At 41.8% G+C, this 23199-nt stretch overlaps 1 protein-coding gene across 2 annotated transcripts in view; it reads right to left on the bottom strand.

The window, feature by feature from the left end:
* Positions 1–15268: 15268 nt before the first annotated feature.
* Positions 15269–23199, bottom strand: part of ZEB1 (zinc finger E-box binding homeobox 1) — a 127147-nt gene continuing 119216 nt past the window's right edge. For both annotated transcript variants that reach the window (XM_055806787.1, XM_055806786.1), the window contains exons 7-9: positions 21051–22861; positions 19282–19462; positions 15269–17769 (exon numbers count right to left, since the gene is read on the bottom strand). In XM_055806787.1, the coding sequence (XP_055662762.1) occupies positions 17204–17769; positions 19282–19462; positions 21051–22861 (2558 nt within the window). In that variant the 3' untranslated portion in view covers positions 15269–17203. The remainder of the gene's footprint in view (positions 17770–19281; positions 19463–21050; positions 22862–23199) is intronic.

Raw genomic sequence — 23199 nt, 5'->3', positions numbered from 1 at the left:
AATAGAAGTTGGACAAGGTCCAAAGGAACTCATATGAAAGACAAAAGGTTTAGAAGATGCTGCCCAAGACAAAAGGCTGATGGAGTGGGTGTCTTCTGTGTGGAAATGGGAAGATGAGGGAAACCTAACAACACTTAACTGTCAGTCAGAAACCTGACTTCTTTCTTTTATAAACTGGTGAGGTGAAGAGTGATGTCTGCCACTCTCTGCTTTCGTTTGGTGGGCTTGGTACAGCAGGACTGCTTTTGCAGTGCAAATTTAGACCACCTGTTAGAGCATTTTCAGACCTTTAATATGTCCTTAGAGGAACCAGACCTTGCTCAGATCAAAGTCCCTCAAGATTCCCCTCAGGATCTGGTTTTGTGGTCGGCATTCAGCACAACCAACTGCTTTTGAACATATCCAGTTGTCTGGGAGATTGTACAGTTCAGCCCTGCAATGCTGTGATTAAGCTGAGACAAGCTCTGGGACAGGATGGTTCTTTCGGAGCAGTGTCAGTCTGCCTCATGACTTCTTGCTCTAGGAGATGCAGCCTGGACACACAGAGCTTGAGTCATTTCCAACATGGGTATCTCCAGTGGTGCACCTGCCAGGGCTGGCAGGTACAACACAGGGCCTACAGAAGACCTACGTGTTTCTGGACAATCAGTTGGACTCAGGTGGCACTTCCTAACGGAAAATGGCAACTAGCCTGTGCTCAAGCAGCTGAATTGTGCCTGCTGCCCAGGCAGAGGAAGAAGCATCAGAACAGCAATGTGCTTACTAAATCACATATAACAGGGGCACCCAGTGCATGGGTCAAGTATTACACCATGCTGCACTGACACTGCTGGGCAGGAGATGGGGTTTCTGGGGGGTTTCTGTCCATCCTACAGCACAGGTTCCCAAACTGAAGCCTGGGGCGTCCACAAGCACACCTTGTCCAAGGACCCAGTGCAATGCAGTGCCCAGCAGGGCTGACAGCAGGCTGTGCATGTGAAAGCCAAAGAAGGTAGCAGGACAAGGGGAATGGCCGGGACTGGGGGTTACTTCCCCAGCAGGTTACTGCAGCCACATACCCCTGCAGGCACCACCTGCCCTTCCTTTGCTCGAGCTGTTACTTCCAAACCCTCTGCTCCAGGGTGTGGAGCTGGCACAGACCCCCATCGACCCCAGATCCTGTTTCTGGGCCATGCTGACCAAGAGTGCAATCATGCACACTTCCTTCCACATTTATGCAAAAAGCATCCACCCCACACGTATTTCCACCGTATCTGAGGCCTTGCGTAGTCTTGGCAGAAGTGGATGGATTTTGCCCAGAATACACAATTTAGTGCTAATTATCTCTTCCTGCTGGGCTTTAGAGTACAAAGCTTTCAGCTCAAGAACAACAGCTACAAGAGCTAATGGATTGCTCTGTTACCAGGAAGCAAACCCTTTGCAGAGTGCAGAGGATCCTGCCCCACTGCAGGTCCCATGGAAACTCCGCAACAATAGGAGGATGGAATTCATTAGCTCTTCAGGGAAGGAGAGAGCACCGCCAGCATCGTAATTGCCTTCCGCTGGTGCTGCTGGGGGGAACACCCCAACACAAAAGAGCATCTCACCTCTCCCAGGACACAGCAAATTATGTTGTAAAAGTAAGAGAACTACCCTTAATGGGTCAATGAGATGCTGTAGAAGAGAAAAGGAAGGAAAATCTATGGCTGAGATTCATTCCCTTCCACATCACATACAGTAAAAATTTGTATTTTCTGCTCTCATTAGGTGTGAGTGTATAGGACGTGGATTAAACTGTTGCTTTCTGAACCCCACTTCACACAGGCATTTATCTCACATCTAGGATGTCCCATGGGCCTCTTTGCTGGGGCTCCACTGACAAACCACTTCTTTTTTGGTGATACTCCCTGAGATGAGAAAGAGCTTTGCACCACTCTACTGGCAATTCAGCTGCAGGTAATGAATTAACATATGGGAGTCACACTTGGAGCCAATAATAATTTAATTCACCTGCACTGGCACTTAACCATCCAGCAAAAACCCTTGCAGAGCTGCTTTCTGCAGAGCTGCTTTCTGCACAGCTAATTTAGGAGCTTTATAGACCTACATGTGGTGATCATTTGATTCTAATGCTGACAAGTTACCTGAAGGACAGCCCAAAGTACCTCCTAGCACAGTGAGTATTTTGGCTGGTGGTGACCACATCTCAGCTTCTCTTTCAAATGCAGTCTTTTAGGTGTAGATGCTCACCTACTTGAATATCCTTACAAGTGTAAGGAACAAAATACTGAAATACAGAGCAGATGCTTCAGTACCTTGGACTAGGTCCATTATTGACACAGGACCAACATTACACCCTTCTCAAAGACACTTTCTCACTTGCTCATATGGTGCACAGATGTAAGCTGCTGGCAGTGATCTCTTAAGGCGATGCAGGCAACTTCCAGATTTTCAGCTACCCTTTTGTCTCCATTTCTTGTGCAAGACTGGACAGTTTATTCTCCTTTGCGTCTCTGTAGTTATCACGCTAAATTATCCTCGTTATTGCTGTATTTTGGCTCCCTCTTGAAAACAGGGTAAGGGAAACACTGCTGGATGAAAGGAACACCACCCAGCGCTGGAGGTGAGGGGTGGTGTCCACCCCTGGCAGCATTACTGCAGGCCAATGAGATAATCCTGTGACTAACCTGCCAATGCGCAGAGGTTTTAGTGGCAGCTCTTCTAGAGAGCCTGTTACTGCCAGTGGCAAAGATCTTTATGGCTTGGAGTCATGACTACTGGCACCAAAAAGTAAAAGGCTGTAAGAAGTGAGACTCTCTTCCTGAATCAGTTGAGGAGACAGCTGTACAAAGCCTGACACCACTCTGCTGAGAGTCACGAGCATCCTCCATCATGTTCAGCTGCTCTTTCCTGTCTCTACAACAGAGTTGCCCAATGGTGGCTTGTTGGGAAACACCAGAAGAAAAAAGAAATACCAGGTTGACTCCAGGGAGGATTTTCTTCTGTGAAATGAAGGTAAATAATTATGCTGCTTTATGACTGGTGGGTTTATTGTGAGGTATTGCACAACAGGCTTAAATAATGCTAAAGTATGACTGCCTCCAGCTTTATCTGGCTATCGTGTTTCTCCTTAGCTCGTGTCTCAGAGAAGATTGGTTATGAAGGACAAAAGCCTTTCAGGGCTGCAGTCTGCTTGCATATGAACCCTTCTTGCCCAACTGCAGTAATAAGTGTGTGAAGTACATATTGAAATCGTCCTTCACAATACTTTGTCTCATAACATTTGAAATTGAAGTAAGCTTTTTACCTTTACAAATAAACATTGAGCTAAATGCATTAATGACCATAAATAAACCCGGTATATTTTGGCAAATAAAAGGTAGAACACACTCTTCCTATCCGACATGTGGACAGCCCCGCTTCCCAGCATGAGCATGTCCATGGGGGACCAGCATACACAGCTGCCATGGGGGAAATCAAAGTGGCTGGATGCTGTGCCCCAAGCCCCAGGAGCTCCAGCCTGGGGTCGGCAAAGGCCCATCTCTCCACCTGGTTGGCTTGCCTCTACTTCTTGCACATTTTAACAGGGTTTGCTGTGCTCCTTTTCTGTCTGGATGGTCTCTACCTTAGTACTGTCCCAAGAGACAGGAGAGACTCCACCTCGGCAAACCTGCTGCCCACCTTGTCCAGTAGAAAAAGGAGTTGTGGTAACCCCGACCTTTGAAAGCAAAGCGTTGATTTGCTTATTCTCACATAATACTGAGGATGCTCCACCAGCACCTTCCCCACATATTTCCTCAAAGGGAAAGACACTTGTCTTCTCTCCCTTGCTCTCCCTTACTGTTTTTTTGTGTGGGTAGTGGTGGTAGAAACTCAATTGAAAAACCAACTGAGAGACAAGTCTCTACATGGCAAACAGAGCTTTTGCAAAAAACGATAAGCAGCTTGAAGCAGATCTTGCTAGGGAAGAGTCAAGCAGGCTTGTCAGACTGTAAATGTTGAACAGGCCAAGAAACATATCTCTTTTGTGAGCGAAGCTTTTGTGCCCTGTCTTTAAGCCCGAGGTCCTGGATGTGCTGCAACCATGGGAGAGCTGCAACGAGCATGTGGGATTTAATGTGTTGCAGCAAAAGTGCAGGAATGCCAAGGCCTGTCTTCCCTTCAGATGAGGCTTGGGATCTGAGCAGTACAGGGCAGCCCATATTGCCCAGGGCATCTGGCAATTGAGCGCCAGGTGACCTCTGTACCACAGGCGATGCTCCAACCCCATCTGCATGGCTACAGCTTCACTCCCCTAGAGCTCTTACGCTTCACCAGCTAGGCATTGCTGAAATTAGATCCCACAGCATGCCTGTGGATAATGATTTATATTTCTCTTTCCTCTAAACATAGGGAAACTGGACCAGAGACAAGATTCTTTTCCTGCTGTGGAGACATTTAGATTGTTTACATCCCTGAATGTGATGCTTGTGATCCAGGACTTCTGCTTATTCCTGCACTGGGGTAGGGTGCAGGCTCCTCCCAGGCAGCTCTGCTGCCTGGCTTTGACAGAAAGGGACAATGTAAGGTAGGAAGAACCACTCAGACCCCCACAAAAAAAGTTGGTTTGGTTTCTTTTTTTCAGTAGGGCAGCACACAGCTCACCTGGGGGCAGGGGGAACAAGGCTGACCTTTGGGATTTTTTTGGAAGCTTTGCTAACTGGCATACAGATAGCTAGAAAGGTACTTCTGTGGGGTCAGGTCTGAATACGCTGCAGGGCCATCCCCTTCGCTGGGGAGATGTTGTGTGGAGACTGGCTGAAAACCAGTGAGGGAATAGACATTGAGGCATTTCTTTCTTGTTGTCACAGCTGATAGAAACAGCCAGTTTATGTATTTGCTGATATGATGTAAATACCAAAATCTAGACCTAATGTAAGTGCCTGTAATAACCCTTGGCTCCTTGGGCAGGCACCCAAAGGTCCCTGCTGCCCAGACGTGAAGAGTCACCCCAGTGCCAGCGGATTGGCACATCTTTCCTGCCCAAGGCAACAAGGTGAAGGGCACCTAGGTTTTGGGAAATCCCAAAATCACCCGGGGAGCCTGACCTGCTGGCTGTTCACAGAGCCCATCTCATGCATACTGATGATTTCTGCCCCTTCTGAAACACAGGCACAGCTGGAGTTTTCTTCTAAAGCTTGGGTGGAAGAGGTACCTGTCCGTTGTGTAGCAGCTTGTAGCGAGAGCGCTCACCAAGGACATTGTGCTGTACTCAGGCTGTTGCTTGTCATCTGCCCCATTATGGTGGCTGAACGTGCATGGGTCAGTTCTTGGGGCACAGCAATCAGCACAGGTGCATCTTCTGCACCAATGGATTGCTCTTTCCATGGGATCAGAGACAGGTTCCTTCTGGTGCCTGTGCTTGTTTGTATGACTCCTGTCATACAAATTCTGTTTTCTCCTTTCACCCAGGTCTTGAAATACTGTCTAAAGAGGAAAACATCCTCAATAAAAGGAAAGGGACCATCCCAGACCTGCTCCGAAATAGCCTGTGTCTGCTGGGTTACAATTTTCAGTCACTGAGGTGATGATGGGTGAATTAAATAGGATGCTGGGTTCCTCCTCCTGACATGAATAATTTTACCTTTTGGATGTGGGCAGGACCGGGGTTTGAAGGCGCACAGTGAGTCCTGTCCAGTGCAGGTCCAGAAAAACGCAGATTCTCAGGGAGAAATCTGTGTTTTGGAGTGTGTATGAACAGAAGCACCTGAGGGCATCCCTGAGCCAAGGCAGCACCAGCTAATTTGCATCACATTTTGGCGCACCCTATTTTCCCTTTGTACTGTGTAGCTTCCCAACAGAGAGCCCTGGACTTCATTCCTGGGTCAGGCCCTCGAGTCCTTTCTTATGTCTAGCCTGTAGTCTCAAGTGTGGTGACATCCTGCTGCCAGTGGCTCATTTATCAGCAAGGGAAAATCCAACCCATTCTGATTCTGAATATGCTGAATGACTAATAGAGTTAATTGTGCCCTCTGCTCTTGTAACAGTTTGAAAGTGAAAACGAGATGTTGATACAATAGGGCAAAGGCCATTCTCTAGGTCTGACAATAAATCAGCAGCCCCGACTAAAGTAGTCCTGTGCCTTTGCAGGGAACGTGTCATACTGCCAGCAGCCCACTCTCGCTGGGGTCTTCCTTGCCTTTTTAATTTACTTCAGTTGGCCATCGGTACTGCCTTAAACATCATTGTTCTTGGCTTCACTCTGGTACCAGAACATACAGAAACCCTGTGATGGATAAAGCAAATTTAGAAGAGAAGAATACCTGTAAACCTGCCTCTACATACTATTTTTACCAGAAGCAGCAGCATGCAGAGCACAGATGGAGTGGGAGAGTGGGGAAGCACTGTTTTAAGTCAACCAGTACAGGAAGTGGTTCTTAGCTCAAAATCAAAATGATCTGCTTGCATCATGAAATAGTTTTTAGCAATAGCTGAAAGTCTATGCAGCCACATATACAGGGAACAAAGACGTTTGTTTACATGACGCTGCTTATGCTGCATTTCGGTGTAACAACTGTTGGTGCAATACTAGGAGCAGAGCAAACCCAGCAGTTTGGGTTTAACTGTGAGCTGTTGTTGCTACAGACTAAAATGAGGTTCTTTCCTGAATTGTTTCCCACCACTGATATTAGGGCATGAGTCTTTGACAAATGAACTGTACAGGTTGTTGCTCTTTGGCAAACCAGCTTTAAATTGGAGAACCTTTCAGAAGGGCAAAATCAAAGGCAAATATAAACTGATGAATTTTATCAGTAAGTATAAAACAGCTTTACAAAGCATTTCAACTAGATCCACTACTAGGACTAAACTGCTCCAGTCTGAACTAGTTTATTCTTTCAGCATCTGTATACCAAAGTGCAGCCCTCAGAAGCAGAAGCTGCATCCTCAGGAGGCAGGAATGCCCTGGGCTTCTCAGGCAGTCGGCTCAGCATGTGCTCAGTGCCTGCTTTACACCAGTGTAAAAGGAGCAACCCCATGCCCCAACCTTCATTTCTTTCGCTCTGGCAAAAGCTTTGGTGTTAGTGAACTGACCCAGCTGAGAAATAATCATGGAAAAATGGCTGGTTACTTGTTAACTGGATCAGTAGTCCTGATGGGGCTGTACCAGCCTGGGAGGCGGCAGGGGGTGAGCAGGGACCAGATTCTCCCTTCCAGCAGCAGAAACACTTGCTAATACTGACTGCAATAGTTGTTGAATTGCAGGCTCCATGTTTGGAAACACAGTTCTCGGGAGCTTTAAACATCTGCTTCTGGCATTCCCACAAGTCCACCAGCATCAACGTGATGACTAATCCATCAGATCCCACAGACAACGGGTCTTCCTTCACCTGTACTGCTTGGGGAGCACAGTGAAACAGACTTAAACCCACTTAAACCATTTGAGCCGAGCTGCACACTGGTGTGGGAATAACAGGATAATCCGCGATTATGTCCATGTTACAGCAGCACTCATGAGGGACATATGAAACATACACTCAGTTTTTCCATTGAAATGAGGAGGTTCAGAGGCAGCATGTTCTGTTCTGGCCCTCCTGGAAGACAAAGACTCTATTATTGGGTTAGTTCTACTTTGCATGACAGAATTTCATATTTGTTTGGCTGAAGAGTGAACAAATAAACATGATTCTTAGCATGTGATGGAGATGAGGGTGTCAGTCTTGTTGGCAGTCCCCCATGTGAATAATGGCCAGATGCTGTAGTTTGTCCCATAATTCAAGTCTCCTTTTTAAATGCAGTGCAATAGCCATCTACTAATTAGAAATAAGTACTTGCTTTTGTGTGGTTTTTTTTTTCTCTTTTGTCCTCTTAACTAACAGCGTTAACAACAGAGCAACTGAACTAATGAAATCCTTGATCAACTTCCCTGCCTTTCTTGGCCAGACAAGCAGTGGCACATGCTGGAGGTGGTTCAGAACTGCGCTTACCATAGTAAGGGATTTACCTAGCAAGGGCATTAGTTTGGTCCTCTGTCCTAGGCAGTCAAGTTTCACAAGTCATGCAAGTACTTCAGATCATTGACATATTATCTGTTCTGTCAAAGCTGGCCAGGCATAGTCGTCGGGTGAAAATGTATTGTAAGATGAGAGAAGGGAACATGCAGCACAGGGTCACAACCGCCATTGCTTAGGAGACCAAGGCCAAAACCAAGGTAGGTGGTTACCAGATACTAATAGCGAGAGAACTGTATTTTGCAAGGATACTTAATTTATTTTCTGACTGAGAAATACGTTGTTATCCCATATTTAAAGCACCCCAGAGATTATACAGCAGCATTCTTCTACGTCTTGACACTGCCAGTCATTCAGCAGAACATCTCCATGTGCTGCTTCAGGACGCTGTTGGTAAGGTAACACGGACTTTTTTGGGGAGCAAAGACTGCTTTCCACAAGGAGAGCTGGGTACCAGCATGCATTCATCAAACTCCACATCAGCTAAGGCTACATGTCTAAACACCTAAGTAGAAGGGTGGAAAAATACACTTCAGAAGCTACAGATGATGGCTCATTCAGTAGAATTACAGGAAAAGCTAATTTGTGAAATAGGAAGGTATTAAACATGAGAAATTCCACAGAAATTTAAAATTTCTGCTTAGAAGTAGGTAGTTGACTAACTATGGTGCAATGGTCTGGTTGACTGCATAAGCCAGTTCTGCGGTGACAATGAAGCTAGACTGCCTCTTGTTTTGGCTTTTTAAAGTGCTGTTTTTTCCATCAGTAGAGACAAGTCACCAGAGCGTGGCCGCCACATGAGGAGAATCTTACTTACCTACAGCATTCACAAGGGGTGCACACACGTTTGGGTGGGTTGGGAAGAACTGAGAGCAGCTTGGTAGAAACTAGGTAGCAAGAGGAGCAGATGATGGACTTGAACAGACAGTTTAAAAAATCAGGAACATAAATGGTCTTTGACCTATACATGGTTCTAGCCATGAAAATTTGCATTTTTTTTGGCACCAGATCCTCCAGCTTTTTTCAATTAGGTTTAGGTACAGTGAGCTGAACAGATTCAGATTTCACCAAACAAAATTCATTTCCATTAGCAGGGAAAGCAATGCAGTACTGCCCTTTTTAATCAGAGATGGTGGGGCCACAGTTAGGAATTTGATTAAATAATAAACTACAGTAAAGCAGGAATTAAGCTTTTGTTTTCCTTAACATAAAAAAAAAATAATAATCAGAGTATTTTAACCACAAAGGAGAAAATGCAAGACCTACAGTGGTTTTACTTACATAAGTGATCATGAGTTGAGCAATTTCATTGTATGAGTATGAATAATGAAAGCTTATTCATACATGGAACAATTTGCTGCACTGAGGTGTTTTTTCCCCTCCACTCCTCTCTCTGGGGGTTACAGCTGGAGCCCCCACTGGGGAGCCATCAGGACCCAGACAACCTGTGCCTGACAGGTGGCCTTCACAAAAAACCTACAAGGGACAAGATGATGTATTGGGCCAGCAGAAGCTGTAGGAAATCAGCAAAGCTTTTCTTCTTTCCCCTCCCTAAGAGTCACTGGCAGAACGTGCACTACCCCTAGACTGACAGCACACTCGCCTCCTCGCTTATAGCAGCGATCCCAGCATCAGCCCTTGCAGGGAGCAACGAGGCAAATAATACTTCTTTCTGGAAACAGTTCTGGAAGTAAAATTGTATATGAAGCCTGAGTCTTTGCTGCTTCAGCTGAAGAACCAGTCCCTTGGCTGCAGTGCAAGAGGACAAGCTTGTGAAGCAGTGTGGCTGCTGAAGGGTGGGCTCCACTCCGCCACTGAAAAATCACAGTAATGCGCTGTTTGCCATATTCCTTCAGAACAAACTGCACGCTGATGTAAAAGGCAGACAGTGTGCCCATGTTAGAGACCTCAGTCCTGCTCCCACCTCTGCCTGAATAACCCTGTGCAAGCTACATTATCAATTTCTTTTGGTTTATTTTTTCTTCCCTCTTAAGACAAGAAAACTGGTCTTATAATTAGGGTTGGAAGAGATACAGAAATTGTGGTAACACTCATCACAAGTGCAAATGCTAAATTCCTTGTTCCTTGGTTTACACAGTGTATACAAGTATCCTTGTTCCTTGGCTTATACAGTCCCTCATGAAGCTTCAGGACCTTTTAAGAGCACTTGACCCAACGATTGTCTTGGAAACCAGAACACCAATAAGAAGTAGCCTGATTAAAAAGATTAAAAAAAAAAAGATTCTAAAGACAATACCATGTTTTGGGGAACAAGAGTCACTACCATCAAGAATTTGTAATTTACAGACTGAGGGGTGGCTCTTCCCTGCCTGCAGGTGATGCAGGCCAGCAGCTCCTCCAAACCATGGTCGCTGGCTCCTGCCAGAGGCATTCTTTGGAGCTGTCTAAATGGGGAAAAAAGCTGACTCAAGGTCAACTTAGTCAGTTTGTCTTGGTGGAAGGCCCTGTTACCTGTGCAATCACAGCCGAGATCATTTGACCTGGCCAGGCTGTAACCATGGCCACTTCAAACACTCCCTGGCTAGTAGCAGCAGCAGCTTGTGGAAAGGTGCTGCTGACAGGACAGCCAGGTCCAACTGTCGGAAACTGGAACCCTTCCTTCCTGCTCACTCCAGCACTTACTGCTCACAAGGACTCAAAATGAAGTATGTACAAGTCAGAGCTGTTCAGCTCTGGGTTTGGAGGAGACCAGTGACCATTATGTTCAGGCTGAGGAAAAGAAATGGAGGACCGCTGTCCACAGGAATGTTTTCCCATTATTGATTTGATTCAGGAGCAGGGGGGGAGCGATTCCAAGTACTTGTTTGCGTGTAGCAACATAGCCTTTCAAATCTGTTGGAAGCTTTTGCTGTTTTCAGAATTTTGCACGATTTTCCAATGGGCTTATTTCTTGAACAATTTGGTCCCACAGATTTTATTCTTGCACACTGAAGGAGCAAAATATTGCCTCTGTATCTTCTCAATAGCTTACCTGTCATTAAAAATGGAGTTTCCTAGCATGCAAGGGGTCCAGTGGCATTCATCAGCAGTCAGGCAGGATCTGGCCTAACGAGAGAGCTCCTGAAGAGTGAGGGATGGGAACAGCCCCGTCATGCAAAGTGCTGTCCGACTTGTGGTCTCCCTTTGGGCCCCGGGCATGCTAGATGTGAGCAGGCTTTCCAGGTGGAAGAGGAACAGAAACTCATGAAGAATGACACAAACTTACTGTAGGTGTGTTTCAGGGTTTTTAGGGCTTAATTCATGTATCCCCTTAATTCCTGAATTAACACGCAATGCAAATCTTATGATCATTACACAAACTCTAGTTTACACAAAGATGAGCAAAACCCAAGGGAAGTCCCCAATACAGAGATGTTAAAATCTAAAAGCAGCATCGGAGACCTTGAGGCTCACTGGAAAGCTAAAAGGAAGACCAATCTGGCATTCCCAATGTATTTATTTGAAAGATTACTTCCCATTGTCCTCATAATTTTTAAAGAACTTTTTTGGGATCTGCTAGCGTAGAGATAAGGCCTTGGAGAACTTTACCTAGTTGTAGATTAGTTCTATGTGACTTTCATATTTGGCAAGCTACTAGGACAAACCTTGCCACAAAAGTGCTCCTGACATCAGCACATTTCATGCTTAATCCCAACTGTCAGTTACTTGCTAATTACATTTTAAAAGAAGAGCAGATTTTATTGTTTTTTTGTGAAGCAAATATATTGTTTCTCCTAGAGACAATATATATACAATGTGTATGATAGGCATAATACACACAATTAAGAAGACTCTGTGACAGATTAGTGACCAGACATCATGAAAGAGCAGAGGGATAAAACAAAAGTTGTAAATAATTGATCACTTGTAAGAGTCAATTTGATCATCATAACCCATTGGTATTCATTTTTTTTTTAGTGAAAACCGGACTGCAAATACCATTACAACAACTGCCCAAGAAAATAATGAACAATAAATAATAAAATGCAGACTCAAAAGATCCTCTAATATTGAATTTCCATTATGTAATTTAGGGATTATTCTAGCAACAATTAAACAAGCTGTTCTGCCCAGGAGAGAGAAAAAAACAAACAACTTTTGTCTTTAAGTACCAGAATGTGAATTGCAAAACATACAACAGAACCTCTAACCAAGGAAAGAATTACGTGCAGACTTACACACTGGTAGTAAAGAAAAAGAACACACTTCCAAGAAGCGCTCAGGACAGCACAGATTAAGCTCTTCCCTCTCACCTCCTCTGCTCAAAAGCCATCACCTATCTTCACTACAGCCTCCATGTGCGAAATGGACTTTTTCATCCCCAAATCATTACCTTCACCTCTGATGGTCTTCTGCACACTAGAAAGTATTTTCATTTCTTCACCATAGACTTCTATGTTGGTTTGGACCGTGAACTCCTGATCTTTCATCACTTTGATGATAAAAGCCCCAACGTAACATTTTGCTGTGGCAAAACCTGTGCTTTTAGTAGTGTCATATTTTTTCTCTTGTAAATACCTTTGCTTCAAAATCGTCGTTCAGTCCTGTGGCCACCACCAACCCAGACACGCCTTGCCAGCGCAACCATCAGTAAAGGGCTGCTTGTGCAGACGCTGACTGTGGGTTTATCAGCAATAATTGCATTAGAATAATTTTACTCGAGTGCAAACACAACACTTGTTCCCAGTTTAAGCAATTTTTACTCAATCTGTCTGAAGAATAGTGCCTCTTAGGGTAGCTATATTGTGTTCTGGGTTGATAAGCCATGGTGCGTTCTTCTTCCACTAAAATTCAAGATAGCTATTGAAACAAACTGACACTCCGAGATTAGCCAAAATAATAAAACTTCCCAATTTCTTTTTTCACTATCCACTATTTTACCTGATTATTGTAATACAATACAATTAAAAACCCCCAAACTTTCAAGCTCATACACACAGCACCGCTGAACATTGCTATGTTACCAATTACGGATCGGCTGCTCCAGAAAACCAGCAAGCAGACAGTAATGTGGCTATGAGGAATTTGAGAATGCCCCCCGAATCACCACTGGGATGCCACATGAATACTAGTAAAGGAGGAAAAAGCAGCTTCAACGGATCTTCTAGTTTTCTCTGTAGCCCTAAGTCCCTCTTTCTGCTCCCGTTTGCTCAGGATCTCAGAAGGGTATTCCCCAACCCAGGGCATGAAACTTAATGTTTACTTCTCTAACATTCTTCCTACAGTGATCCGGTAATATTTTTTCCTATTCTCAAATTACTTGATAAAAGAGGACACACCACTGTCACAGTTTTGCGACTGGAACCGATTTTGAAACATATCAATTAATTATATTCTGGAATCATGAGATGGGCCAGTAGCAGAACCAAAGCCAGAACATCAGGCTGAGGTCAGTGCCCTGCCCCATACTGCGCTCAAAGGGCTCTTCTTTTGTCAGGCTGGACTGTGACTGTCCCGATTGCTCGGCCAAGGTGAGCATGAGGAAGCAGACACAGCCAACAGCCCGGGCACACAGGGCAACCGATGGACTTGTCATCTTCTGACCAAAGAAGAGGTCACAGGACAGTGAAGTTTTATTAAAACTACATTCCACTTTTACCGCTCTTTCCCAACTTTTATTTATCTTTAAAGGACAGAACACAAAGCCGTTACACTTTTGCTTTCACTTTTTTTTTTTTTTTTTTCATGTGGTGAAACCTACTCTCCTTGCAACTGCTTTGCCATTAACTTAGAAGGTCTGTGCAGCTGCAGCTGGACAGCTTCTGGTACCTTGGTGGATGGACTCCTGCACAGCCTGGGCTTCCCTGCACTGCACAGCCACCTGCACTGCAGGCACTCGCTGACGGGGCTGGGAACAAAGCCTGCACCTCCCAAGCACCTCTAGATTTCAAATGAGTTTACTCTGCTAAATGAAGATGCATCGCAGGTTTCGTGTTTTTCAAATGGATAATAAATGATGTTATAAGGTCACAAACATAAGAGGCGTCTCTGAGCTCAACACATGCAAAATTCAATATACCAATTCATTTTGAAGATAAAAACGTTAATAACGGTTTCATAGTCTAAGTAATGAATATAAATTTTTTTCCTCCCAAACCCGATGACATTTCCTGAATCAAAATTGCCTGGACTTTGCTCTCTATCCAAGCATAGTTTCTCTAGCTTCATTTAAGGTTCTGGAAATCGAAGTTACTGGCCTTTAACATGCAGCTGTCACTTATGTGAGTAACCTTGGATTTATTAAAATTCTTTGTTCTACTACTAAAGACAGCAAAATTTTCCCACTTCAACAAATGTCTCACTGGGTTTATTACTATAGACAAGTAAGATGTTCCTGGAATATGAAAAAGGTGAAAAATCTTAACATAGTTTCAAAAAGGGTAAACTTCACTACCTAGAGCAGAGCCGAGCCAGCTTTACCTGCAAGAAATCCTGAGCTACCTGATTGATTCTTTTATGATAATAATTACAAGGCAACATTTTTAACACAATATAAATGGTTATTTTTTTTTAAACAGCTTTCTCATGTTTATCTCAATGACACGACTAAGTTAGGAGGTTACTCTACATAAAAGTGCAACATTTGGTACACTGTACAGCAAAATACAGACAAAGTAAAACAACTAATATATGGGATAAATCCTTTGCATGTATTAAAGTTGAGATAGTAAGACTGAGAATTAGTCAAAACTTAGATACGTGAATATAAAATAACTTAGATGATGTTCATATAAAAAAACCCCAAATTAACAACTGAAATCCCCTTTTAGTGATCATTAAGGAACAGAACTTTGCTCAAAGAACAGTCTCAAAACTTTGCTTAAACTCCAAAACACTGTAAACATGCGTATGTAATACAACATTCAAGTTTTTATACTTTCATTACTGAAATGATATATATCTAATGTTGGTGCCACGTCTTTGGAAAGTTCAACAGCAAAATATACACCAACCTTTTCACCAGCTTATTGCTAAATGAAGTAAACAGTTACAGACTTACTTCCTTTAAAAGCAGTCTTATTGAAAGAGCATTAAACTGTGTATTAGACAGATACAAGAGGAAAAAAAAATCACAAAACCACATGGTTCGTTTTGAAAACTCAGTTGTTCTACTAGCATTAGTAAATCAATAAACTAAAGTAGCAACCCCTTTGCCTGCACACAGCCAAACCTTTCACTTAGGTGCTCCTTAGGTACAATTGAAACTGAGTATTGACACTGAAGCAGGAACTGTGTCTGAGTAACATCTCATAGAAGTAACTTAAAATGTTTTTCTAAATTACCAGAATAATGACAGCAAGTCAGACTTGTTGACGCATTTTATTGTGAGATGGGGAGTCTGGTAAAAAACTAGAAAATGACCATGATGTAACAAGGAACTTAAAAATGAAGTTTCAGATTTGTAACATACATACATGAATACAGGAACAAATTGGCACAAAAATGTTAAATATTGTTCCCAACACTGTTTATAAGATTATTCTAATTTGGCTTACTAAGGAAATGAGAGTTTTATGGTTAGACTAATCTCTTAATAAAACTGCAGAGCATCATGCTATTAGTCACACAGTGAATTTCAAAATTTAAGAGCTTTATATTAAAAACTGGGTAAAGGTAAAATGAATTGATTGCAATTGTAAAATTAATACATTCCCATTTTAATTCTTCTGTTCTACAGTCCAAGGCAAGTATAAATGTTAACATAACACTGTTAAATCAAATCTCAATGCAAGAGAACCAATTGCATCTCTACTTTAAATCTTATCAACTTTCCAAATTTTCATACTAAAATATATTATTGTATTAATACAAACTACAGTATTATACACTACACTGTGTAATAAATAAAGAAATATAAAAATAAGACACATAAATATAAAAGTTTTCTAAAACTAAAAAGGTACATATGTCAGTAAGAAGGGTATTAATACTGCCAGGTTTGAAGACATACAGTACAAAATGTTGCACAGATCTATAAACTAAAAGAAATAAAATAATACTGATAGGTAAAAATCAGCTAACATTGTTAATAAATGGGGTCCATAATAACTAACATTTGAAAATACTTATGAGCCAGATAACATGTCATGTATGTGTCTGAAATTAAAGTAAACCAATAAAGCAATAAAGCAGATTAGAAAATTTCCCTTGTAATTATTGTAGAGAAATTCTGCAAGTCAGGTATTAACCCAAAATACCACCAAACAATTAAATAATGAAATATACCAGTGTTCTTACTTCTCTGATGGCTGAGTGTTTTTTTCCCCATGATTAGTTTAGAAGTTTGATACAAATCAACAAATGCTAGTTATTGTAGGCCACACATTGGATAAAGGCTGCTTAGAGCCTTTGTAATACTGATAAATGGCACTTACAGCACACAGGTCTTGCATAAGGCCAAAGGAGATACAAAGCTTCATATCATATCCTTCATATCGTTACTACATACTCAAAACACAATTACAAACACTGATTTTGACGACTTTGCTGTCCTTACCAGTATTAACACTGTTAGTCCCTGCAATCAGAACTCAACGACAATCTTTTCAACTACATTTTTAATCACGAGTAAGAAACTTCAGTTCTTCTATCATCTGCTTTCTTAAGGCTAACAATACACTTTAAATGATAATATGCTCTACTACAACATCTAATGTCATAAACCGCTACCTTCTAGGTTGAATTTACAAAGGTAGCCAAGCACTGTTTGCAACTGCATTACAGGTTTCTGCAAAAGGGAATTTTGTAGTGCAGAAGTTCTCACATTTTAAAACATAAGAAAATACTGAAGCGGATCTAGGAAATGTTTTACCATAAAAAAAAAAAAATCATATAAATCTCTCCCAATTGTACAGCTTAAAAATTAATCAACTTAAGAATGAAAATTAATACTGATAAAACAAACGATGCCAGATGCTTGTCTAATAAATCAGGTTTCCTAAAACCTGTTAAATCTTTGCTTCCAGAGTCACTGTATTTTTCTAATCTGCTTCATGTTATAAACTTGTTCCTACCTTTGAAAACTGTGTGAAAAATTACTAAGTTTGAGGTTCAGGCACACCTGGATTTCTTTTTTTTTTCTTTTTCTTTTTTTCTATATATATATTTTTTTACACAGTAGTGAACAGAAATCACAGTATGCAGGCTACTGTGTTTCCATGAAAAGCATGTATAATATAGAATGAACTTCATTACCAATTCTTTTTTTCCTTATAGAAAAAACTATCATTTAAGCTTTATTTGTTTTTTTCTTCTGACACCTGCCCATTATTCTGTATAACTTCTGGTTCTGCATTGCTTGCTTGATTTACAGCTTCATCATTCTTGCTACCTTCAGTTTTCCCTTCTTCCTCTTCCTCTTCTTCTTCCTCTTCCTCCTCTTCTTCCTCATCCTCAACTTCTTGTAGTTTCCTACATTCTTTTTCTTCCTGAAGTCCTTCTATCTCTTTTTCTTCCTCCTCCTCTTCCTCTTTTTCACTGTCTTCCTCTTCTTCCCTGGTTAGACTCTCTCTCTCATCCGAGTCGATCTGCGATGGAGATGCCCTGGCACCAGCATGCTCGTTATTGAGGGCCTCCTGGCCTGGCTCCTCCTGTTCCGTGCTGTCACGCTCTTCTGCCTCTCTTTTGCAATAGGAGTAGCGATGATTCATGTGTTGAGAGTAAGACCCCGAGTGTGAAAACCGCTTTCCACATTTGTCACATTGGTAGGGTTTTTCCCCAGAATGCAGTCGCATGTGTTCGATCAAATGGTGTTTGTGTTTAAATGCTTTTTTACAGATTCCACACTCGTGAGGTCTTTTACCTACAAAATAAAGCACAATTGGACATCTTGTAGCTGAAGTTTTACAAATTTATACTGTTGTTTTCACCATAAAATGCTGTTGGTGAATGTATTACCAACGATTAATAATTTCATTTAACAAGATGTTCACTCCATGCATTATCAGCCTGAGTTTCTCACCTAAGCCCAAAGGGTGAGGGTGCAAGGGTACATTGTCACAATTACACGGGTAATTAGTAAGTTTTTTTAGGAAAACTGAGCATAGAAGGACAAGCAGATTCTCAGATGTAACTTTCAGCACAAAAAAGTGCCAGTATAAGTAACTTAGGAGACATTTTTCTTGCAGTAAACATTCTGCCTAAAATACATTTTAACTTTTCTATAGTGATGAAAATTTTAAATCAACTATGCTTTTATGTCGGTTTTTGAGTACTAAGTCCTTCTTCCGTGTTATAGGTAAAGGGAAAAACTTTCTAAAATCTAGGCTGGCACAGGTAAATGCCTTATGTACAAAACAGGCTGACTACACATATGTTAAGAAGAAAAATCTGCTTTGTTTCATTTAGTTCTCTTTCTGCTCTGTTTTCCAGCTTTCTACTTTGTTGCCTTGTTTTTGAAGTCTCTGATAAATGTAGCAGGAGCCTGGCAATGTTACTTTGATTTCCACACTCAAAAGCTGTTACGCAAAGCAACTTTGCATGGTCTTAGCCCAGATATAAAAGATGGAGACAAAAATAAGACAGCAGTTTTTTGGTCACCCTATACAGATGATCACCACTGCCACGTCAGCATATGCCAAAGGTCGGTGTTGGTCTCTCTTCCCAAGTAACAAACGAAAGGATGACAGGAAACAGCCTCAAGTTGTGCCAGGGGAGATTTAGGTTGGATACTAGGAAAAATTTCTTCACTGAAAGGGTTGCCAGGCTGCCCAGGGAAGCAGTTGAATCACCATCCCTGGAGGTATTTAAAAGGCATGCAGACGTGGCACTTGGGGATATGGTTTAGTGGTGGACTTGGCAGTGCCAGGTTAAGTTGGACTCCACGATGTTAAGGGTCTTTTCCATCGTAATTGGTGGAAAATCATTACAAACGTGGCTCACTGAAAATCCTTCATGCTAGACAGATACACTGCCTTTCATGTAAAGTATCATACACATACACGATCCTTTTTTCTTAATTTATGTTTTTTTAATTTTTAATTTTTCTTAATGTATAACCAGGCAAGGTAAATTGGAAGTAATACATCCTTGATTACAGGCTGGGCTCGCAGATGATCATCCGTGAGCCAGATGGAAGAAACTCCCCTTTTTCTATTCGAGGTTTAGGTCTTACAAATTTAAAGAAACAGAGAACTGCAGTTCTGTCAAAACAAATATACAAAGCATAGGTTTCTGAAGAAAGCTGAGCACAGATGGTAAAAGGGACTGACTACTACACTTCCCTACGCTTTCTGAGAGCTGGATTCCAGTTGAGATTATCAGTTACACACCACCAACGAACTAACAGTCTGAAACTGCTTTTCCTAGTACATACCTGTGTGTTCATACTTATGTCTCAATAATGAGGAGCTCTTCTGGAATATTTTGTCACATAGATCACATGCATACATCCCATTTTCTGTCTTTCTCATCTTTTTCTTTGGGGGTGTTGAATCAGAATCATTTTGATCTTCTACATTCGATACTCCTTCTGAGCTAGTGTCTTGCCTTTCATCCTTAAAAAAATTACAAAAAAGATTGAGTTCAGTTAAAAAAAATGCACTAACGCAGCACACAGTTTATAAAATGTAAGCTGAAGTTGCACTGTTATTCTCATTCAGTTCCGTAAACAGCCGAACAAAATTGTTTAGGCTTCAATAGTCAAAAAATATCTTTCACTGCGTCACTCTGCTTTGCAGTCCCCGCCACCATACGGATGCAGAATTCTCACTGGGACTGACTAATCACATCCCAATCTGAGTGTTGGCCAGGTCTAAGCTACACTGACACATCATGTTTTAGGGCCTATAAAAAATGCAATATTAGGAAGGAAAGTAAGATTACACACCTATAAAGTACCTCAGGAAATTGGAAGAGCAGATTCAATATCTAACTGCATTTTTCAACTAATGTTTGCCACCCACATTTTGCCACCTCGCAGATTTTGTGGAAGTTAAGACCGTATTTTTTGATGAAGTTTTCACAAAAAGCTATTTAAATTACCATTTGGATTTACATATTTGACTACCCTCTTCTTCATAAAACCACCACAAATACTACTTAACCCAAAATCTGGGGGACTTCAAAAGTTTCATTAATAAGAAGTTTAAAAAAATATCCTAAGTGTTGCCTATTTCTAAGCACTTCAAGTGCTGAAGCTCATCTTTAAGAAGCCCAGTATTTTCTACCGGTATCGGTAGTTTCACTACACACAGAATTAATTTTACCATATATCGTCAGCTCTGAACATGAAAATGTACATGTTAGCTAGCTCAAACGCTGTCTGTCATAAACTTTAACATATAAACAACCTCATAACTCTTTAAGGCTCCTCAGTCTCTGGCAATACAGAAGCCTGCGTAAAATGCTAAACAGCCAATTTCTAAGCGTTAATGAGAAACTCTCAGTCTTCATGTAAGCTGCTTTTCTATTCTGCTCCATCCCCACCTCAACACGCACAGGTGTTGCTCAGGAGGATTGACTCCGATTAGATCACATCTGGATGTGCCCAGGGAGGAACAGGGCAGGATACAGGAATGGCAGGTGAAGAAGGTATCTGCCCGACTTTCAGTTGAGAATACTCCTGAGTTTTGCTTAAAGTGCCATTATGGTGTAGGATGAATTCAGCTACTCTGCAAGCCAAGAAAGCAGAGCAGCGTGAAGGGAGTAGCCAAAAGTTCCAGAGTTTACTCTCCAGATGCGGGGAAGGAGGAGATACAGAACCAGTAAGAAACCCAGGCCATGGCCTTGCTTTGCTTTCAGATCAGGAGCACTGAGCTGTCTTTAAAACACTGAGCACTAATGTCCTAGAAGACGCTTTGAATGACTGAATATGGTGAAGAACTGACTCGTCCACGCACAGAACATATAGTTTCTGTCAGTCTGGAACAGAAACAGTCAGTTTCTGTCAAGCTGCCTGAGCTAACTAGCTTTGCAGAGGACTTAACAGTAACATCTATCACCCATCAACAATAAAGCCGAATAAACCTGATAGCTTATATTTACATTTTTATTTAATTTATCTTGACAGTTTTCTGTCAGTTCAGCATGGATACAGAATGAACACATCACACACCACATACAGGAATACAGGGACCGAAGTACCTGATTTCCACTGGCTTGGGTCTGTTTTGGTGGTGTTTCTTGAACTGCAGGACTAACTGTAGTAGAATATGTATAAGCCACCTGTGGAATCAAAATGGTTTGCTTATTGGCAGCGAGAGCTCTCAAGCATGGAACACTGTTCTGGTCAGCAATGGCAACAATTGTAGGTAACTGGGCAGTGACTGTAGGTATAGCAATATTTATGGGATTGGCACTTGGTGGGATTACATTTACAATAGGATCAGAGTCTGTAATACTGTTGTCCTTTTGTGGTTCTTTTTTTGCACAAGTTAAGTTCAAAGGTTCTTCTTGGACAGAATAAACACTGTTCTGGTAAACACTAGTTATGGTAGATCTTTCCAATAGTTCTCCATGTTGCTTTGGTAGCGAAAGGTCAAGAGGTTCAATTTGTGGCTCTTCTTGTACGCCCTCTGCTGTGTACGTATAACCCTGTGAATTTCGTGATGAAGAAAGGTTTAGTGGCGATGGGGATGGCGTGCTACTGCGTGAACCATTCAGAGTTGATCCCCCTGGTAAAGTCTGAGATTTTGTTGTACTGACAGGATTTTGTGAGTTATTTGTGCTGTTCTGGGGTTTGCTTACGTTTGTAGTTGCTGTTTGCTCATCGTTATCTGTGGGACTGCTTAATTTAACTTGTTCAGGAGAAGATGGTCCAGAAGACTGCACAGAAATTTGTCCAGCTTGCATTTTTTCAAACCACTTTTTTACCACATCCAGTGGTAGGTTTACTGAATCGGCTATTTTTGAAAGCTCTTCTGCGCTTGGTTGTGCATTTAATGCATAATATGCTTTTAGGAGCGATAAAAGGTTCTTTAAAGGTGGCTGACCAGGAGATAAGTTGTTCTCCCCAGTTTCTGATAGGACAGGGGAGTCAGGCTTCTCAGCTTCTGTTCCACTGGGCTGAGGAAGCTGAGGAGGATTTTTCGTATCATAGTGCTTTAATTCTTGAAGTGCATTAAGATCTCCTGGACAGTCATCACAAAGAAGACAAGTGCTATCATTGGTCTCTCCTTCAAAGTTCTTATCTTTCTCAGACTTCACTGTAAGATCTTCTGGCAGTTTTTCATTTTTGCAACTATTTGTAGGAACAGAGTTTTCTTTTTTTAGATTTTGCGGAACAACCTGAAGTTGACTTGGCTGCTCCAAGCTGTAGTTGATGATAATTTTGGTTGTCCCATCTTGGTCAACCAAAGGAAGACTGATAGCTGAAATGAGGGAATGGCCAGCTTGTTGTATAGATGCATTGTTGATTGTTTCTTGCTCTTTGGATGCAAGATTAGCATGATTGTTTTCCAATACTTGCCTTATTACATTACCATCCACTGCCACTTTAAGTACATTTTGAATGTCACTTAAGTTGATGCTTATGGGAGACACCAGACCTACTGTTGGTAGAACAACAGCTTGCACCACACCCTGAGGAGAACTGGTTGCCTGCAATGGGCTACCACCACTAAAAACCCCATTCTGCAAAGGGGTCGAACAATTAATTCCTGAAGCAACCACTATGGGCTTGAATTCATAATCCACAGGTTCAGTTTTAATTTGGTTAACAGGAAGTTGCTCTTGCAAGGGTTTATTTTCTATCTTTTGTCGTATCTGTGGTCTTGCTGGGCTACCTGGTGATGCAGAAAGGGAAGGGGACGAGCACTGAGACGTCTTGAGCCCTGACCGGGCTCGACCATTCACGGGCATCAAACCAATACACTTCTTACTGCTTATGTGTGAACTGTATGAACCAGAATGGGAAAAACGTTTCTTGCAGTTTGGGCACTCATATGGCTTCTCTCCTAAAGATAAAAAAGAAGAAAAAAGAAGGCATATGCAACAGTTTACTAGGTTACAATGTACCTTCATCAAGCAAAGTAACTAGAAAAAACCACATCAAAATGACCTTTCAAAGAATTCTAGGGAAAAAAAAGTATCTTACATAGTGAATTCAACAGTGAGAGTAATTATGTAATCTATAGCTCTGATCCTAGGGTCCTTTAATAAGTTTGTGATCTACTAGCAGACACAGGATGGAGCCCATGTGATCACAATATGTTCCAGTATTTCCCAGTAAATTATAGCATAAATAAACCTATTTGATACTTGCAGATTTCATTAAACTTCATTGAAGTAGTAC

The sequence above is a fragment of the Falco peregrinus genome, chromosome 5, assembly GCF_023634155.1.
Source record: "Falco peregrinus isolate bFalPer1 chromosome 5, bFalPer1.pri, whole genome shotgun sequence".
NCBI lineage: Eukaryota > Metazoa > Chordata > Aves > Falconiformes > Falconidae > Falco > Falco peregrinus.
Note: the sequence above shows the minus strand (reverse complement) of the source record. Positions and strands in the feature narration are given on the sequence as shown.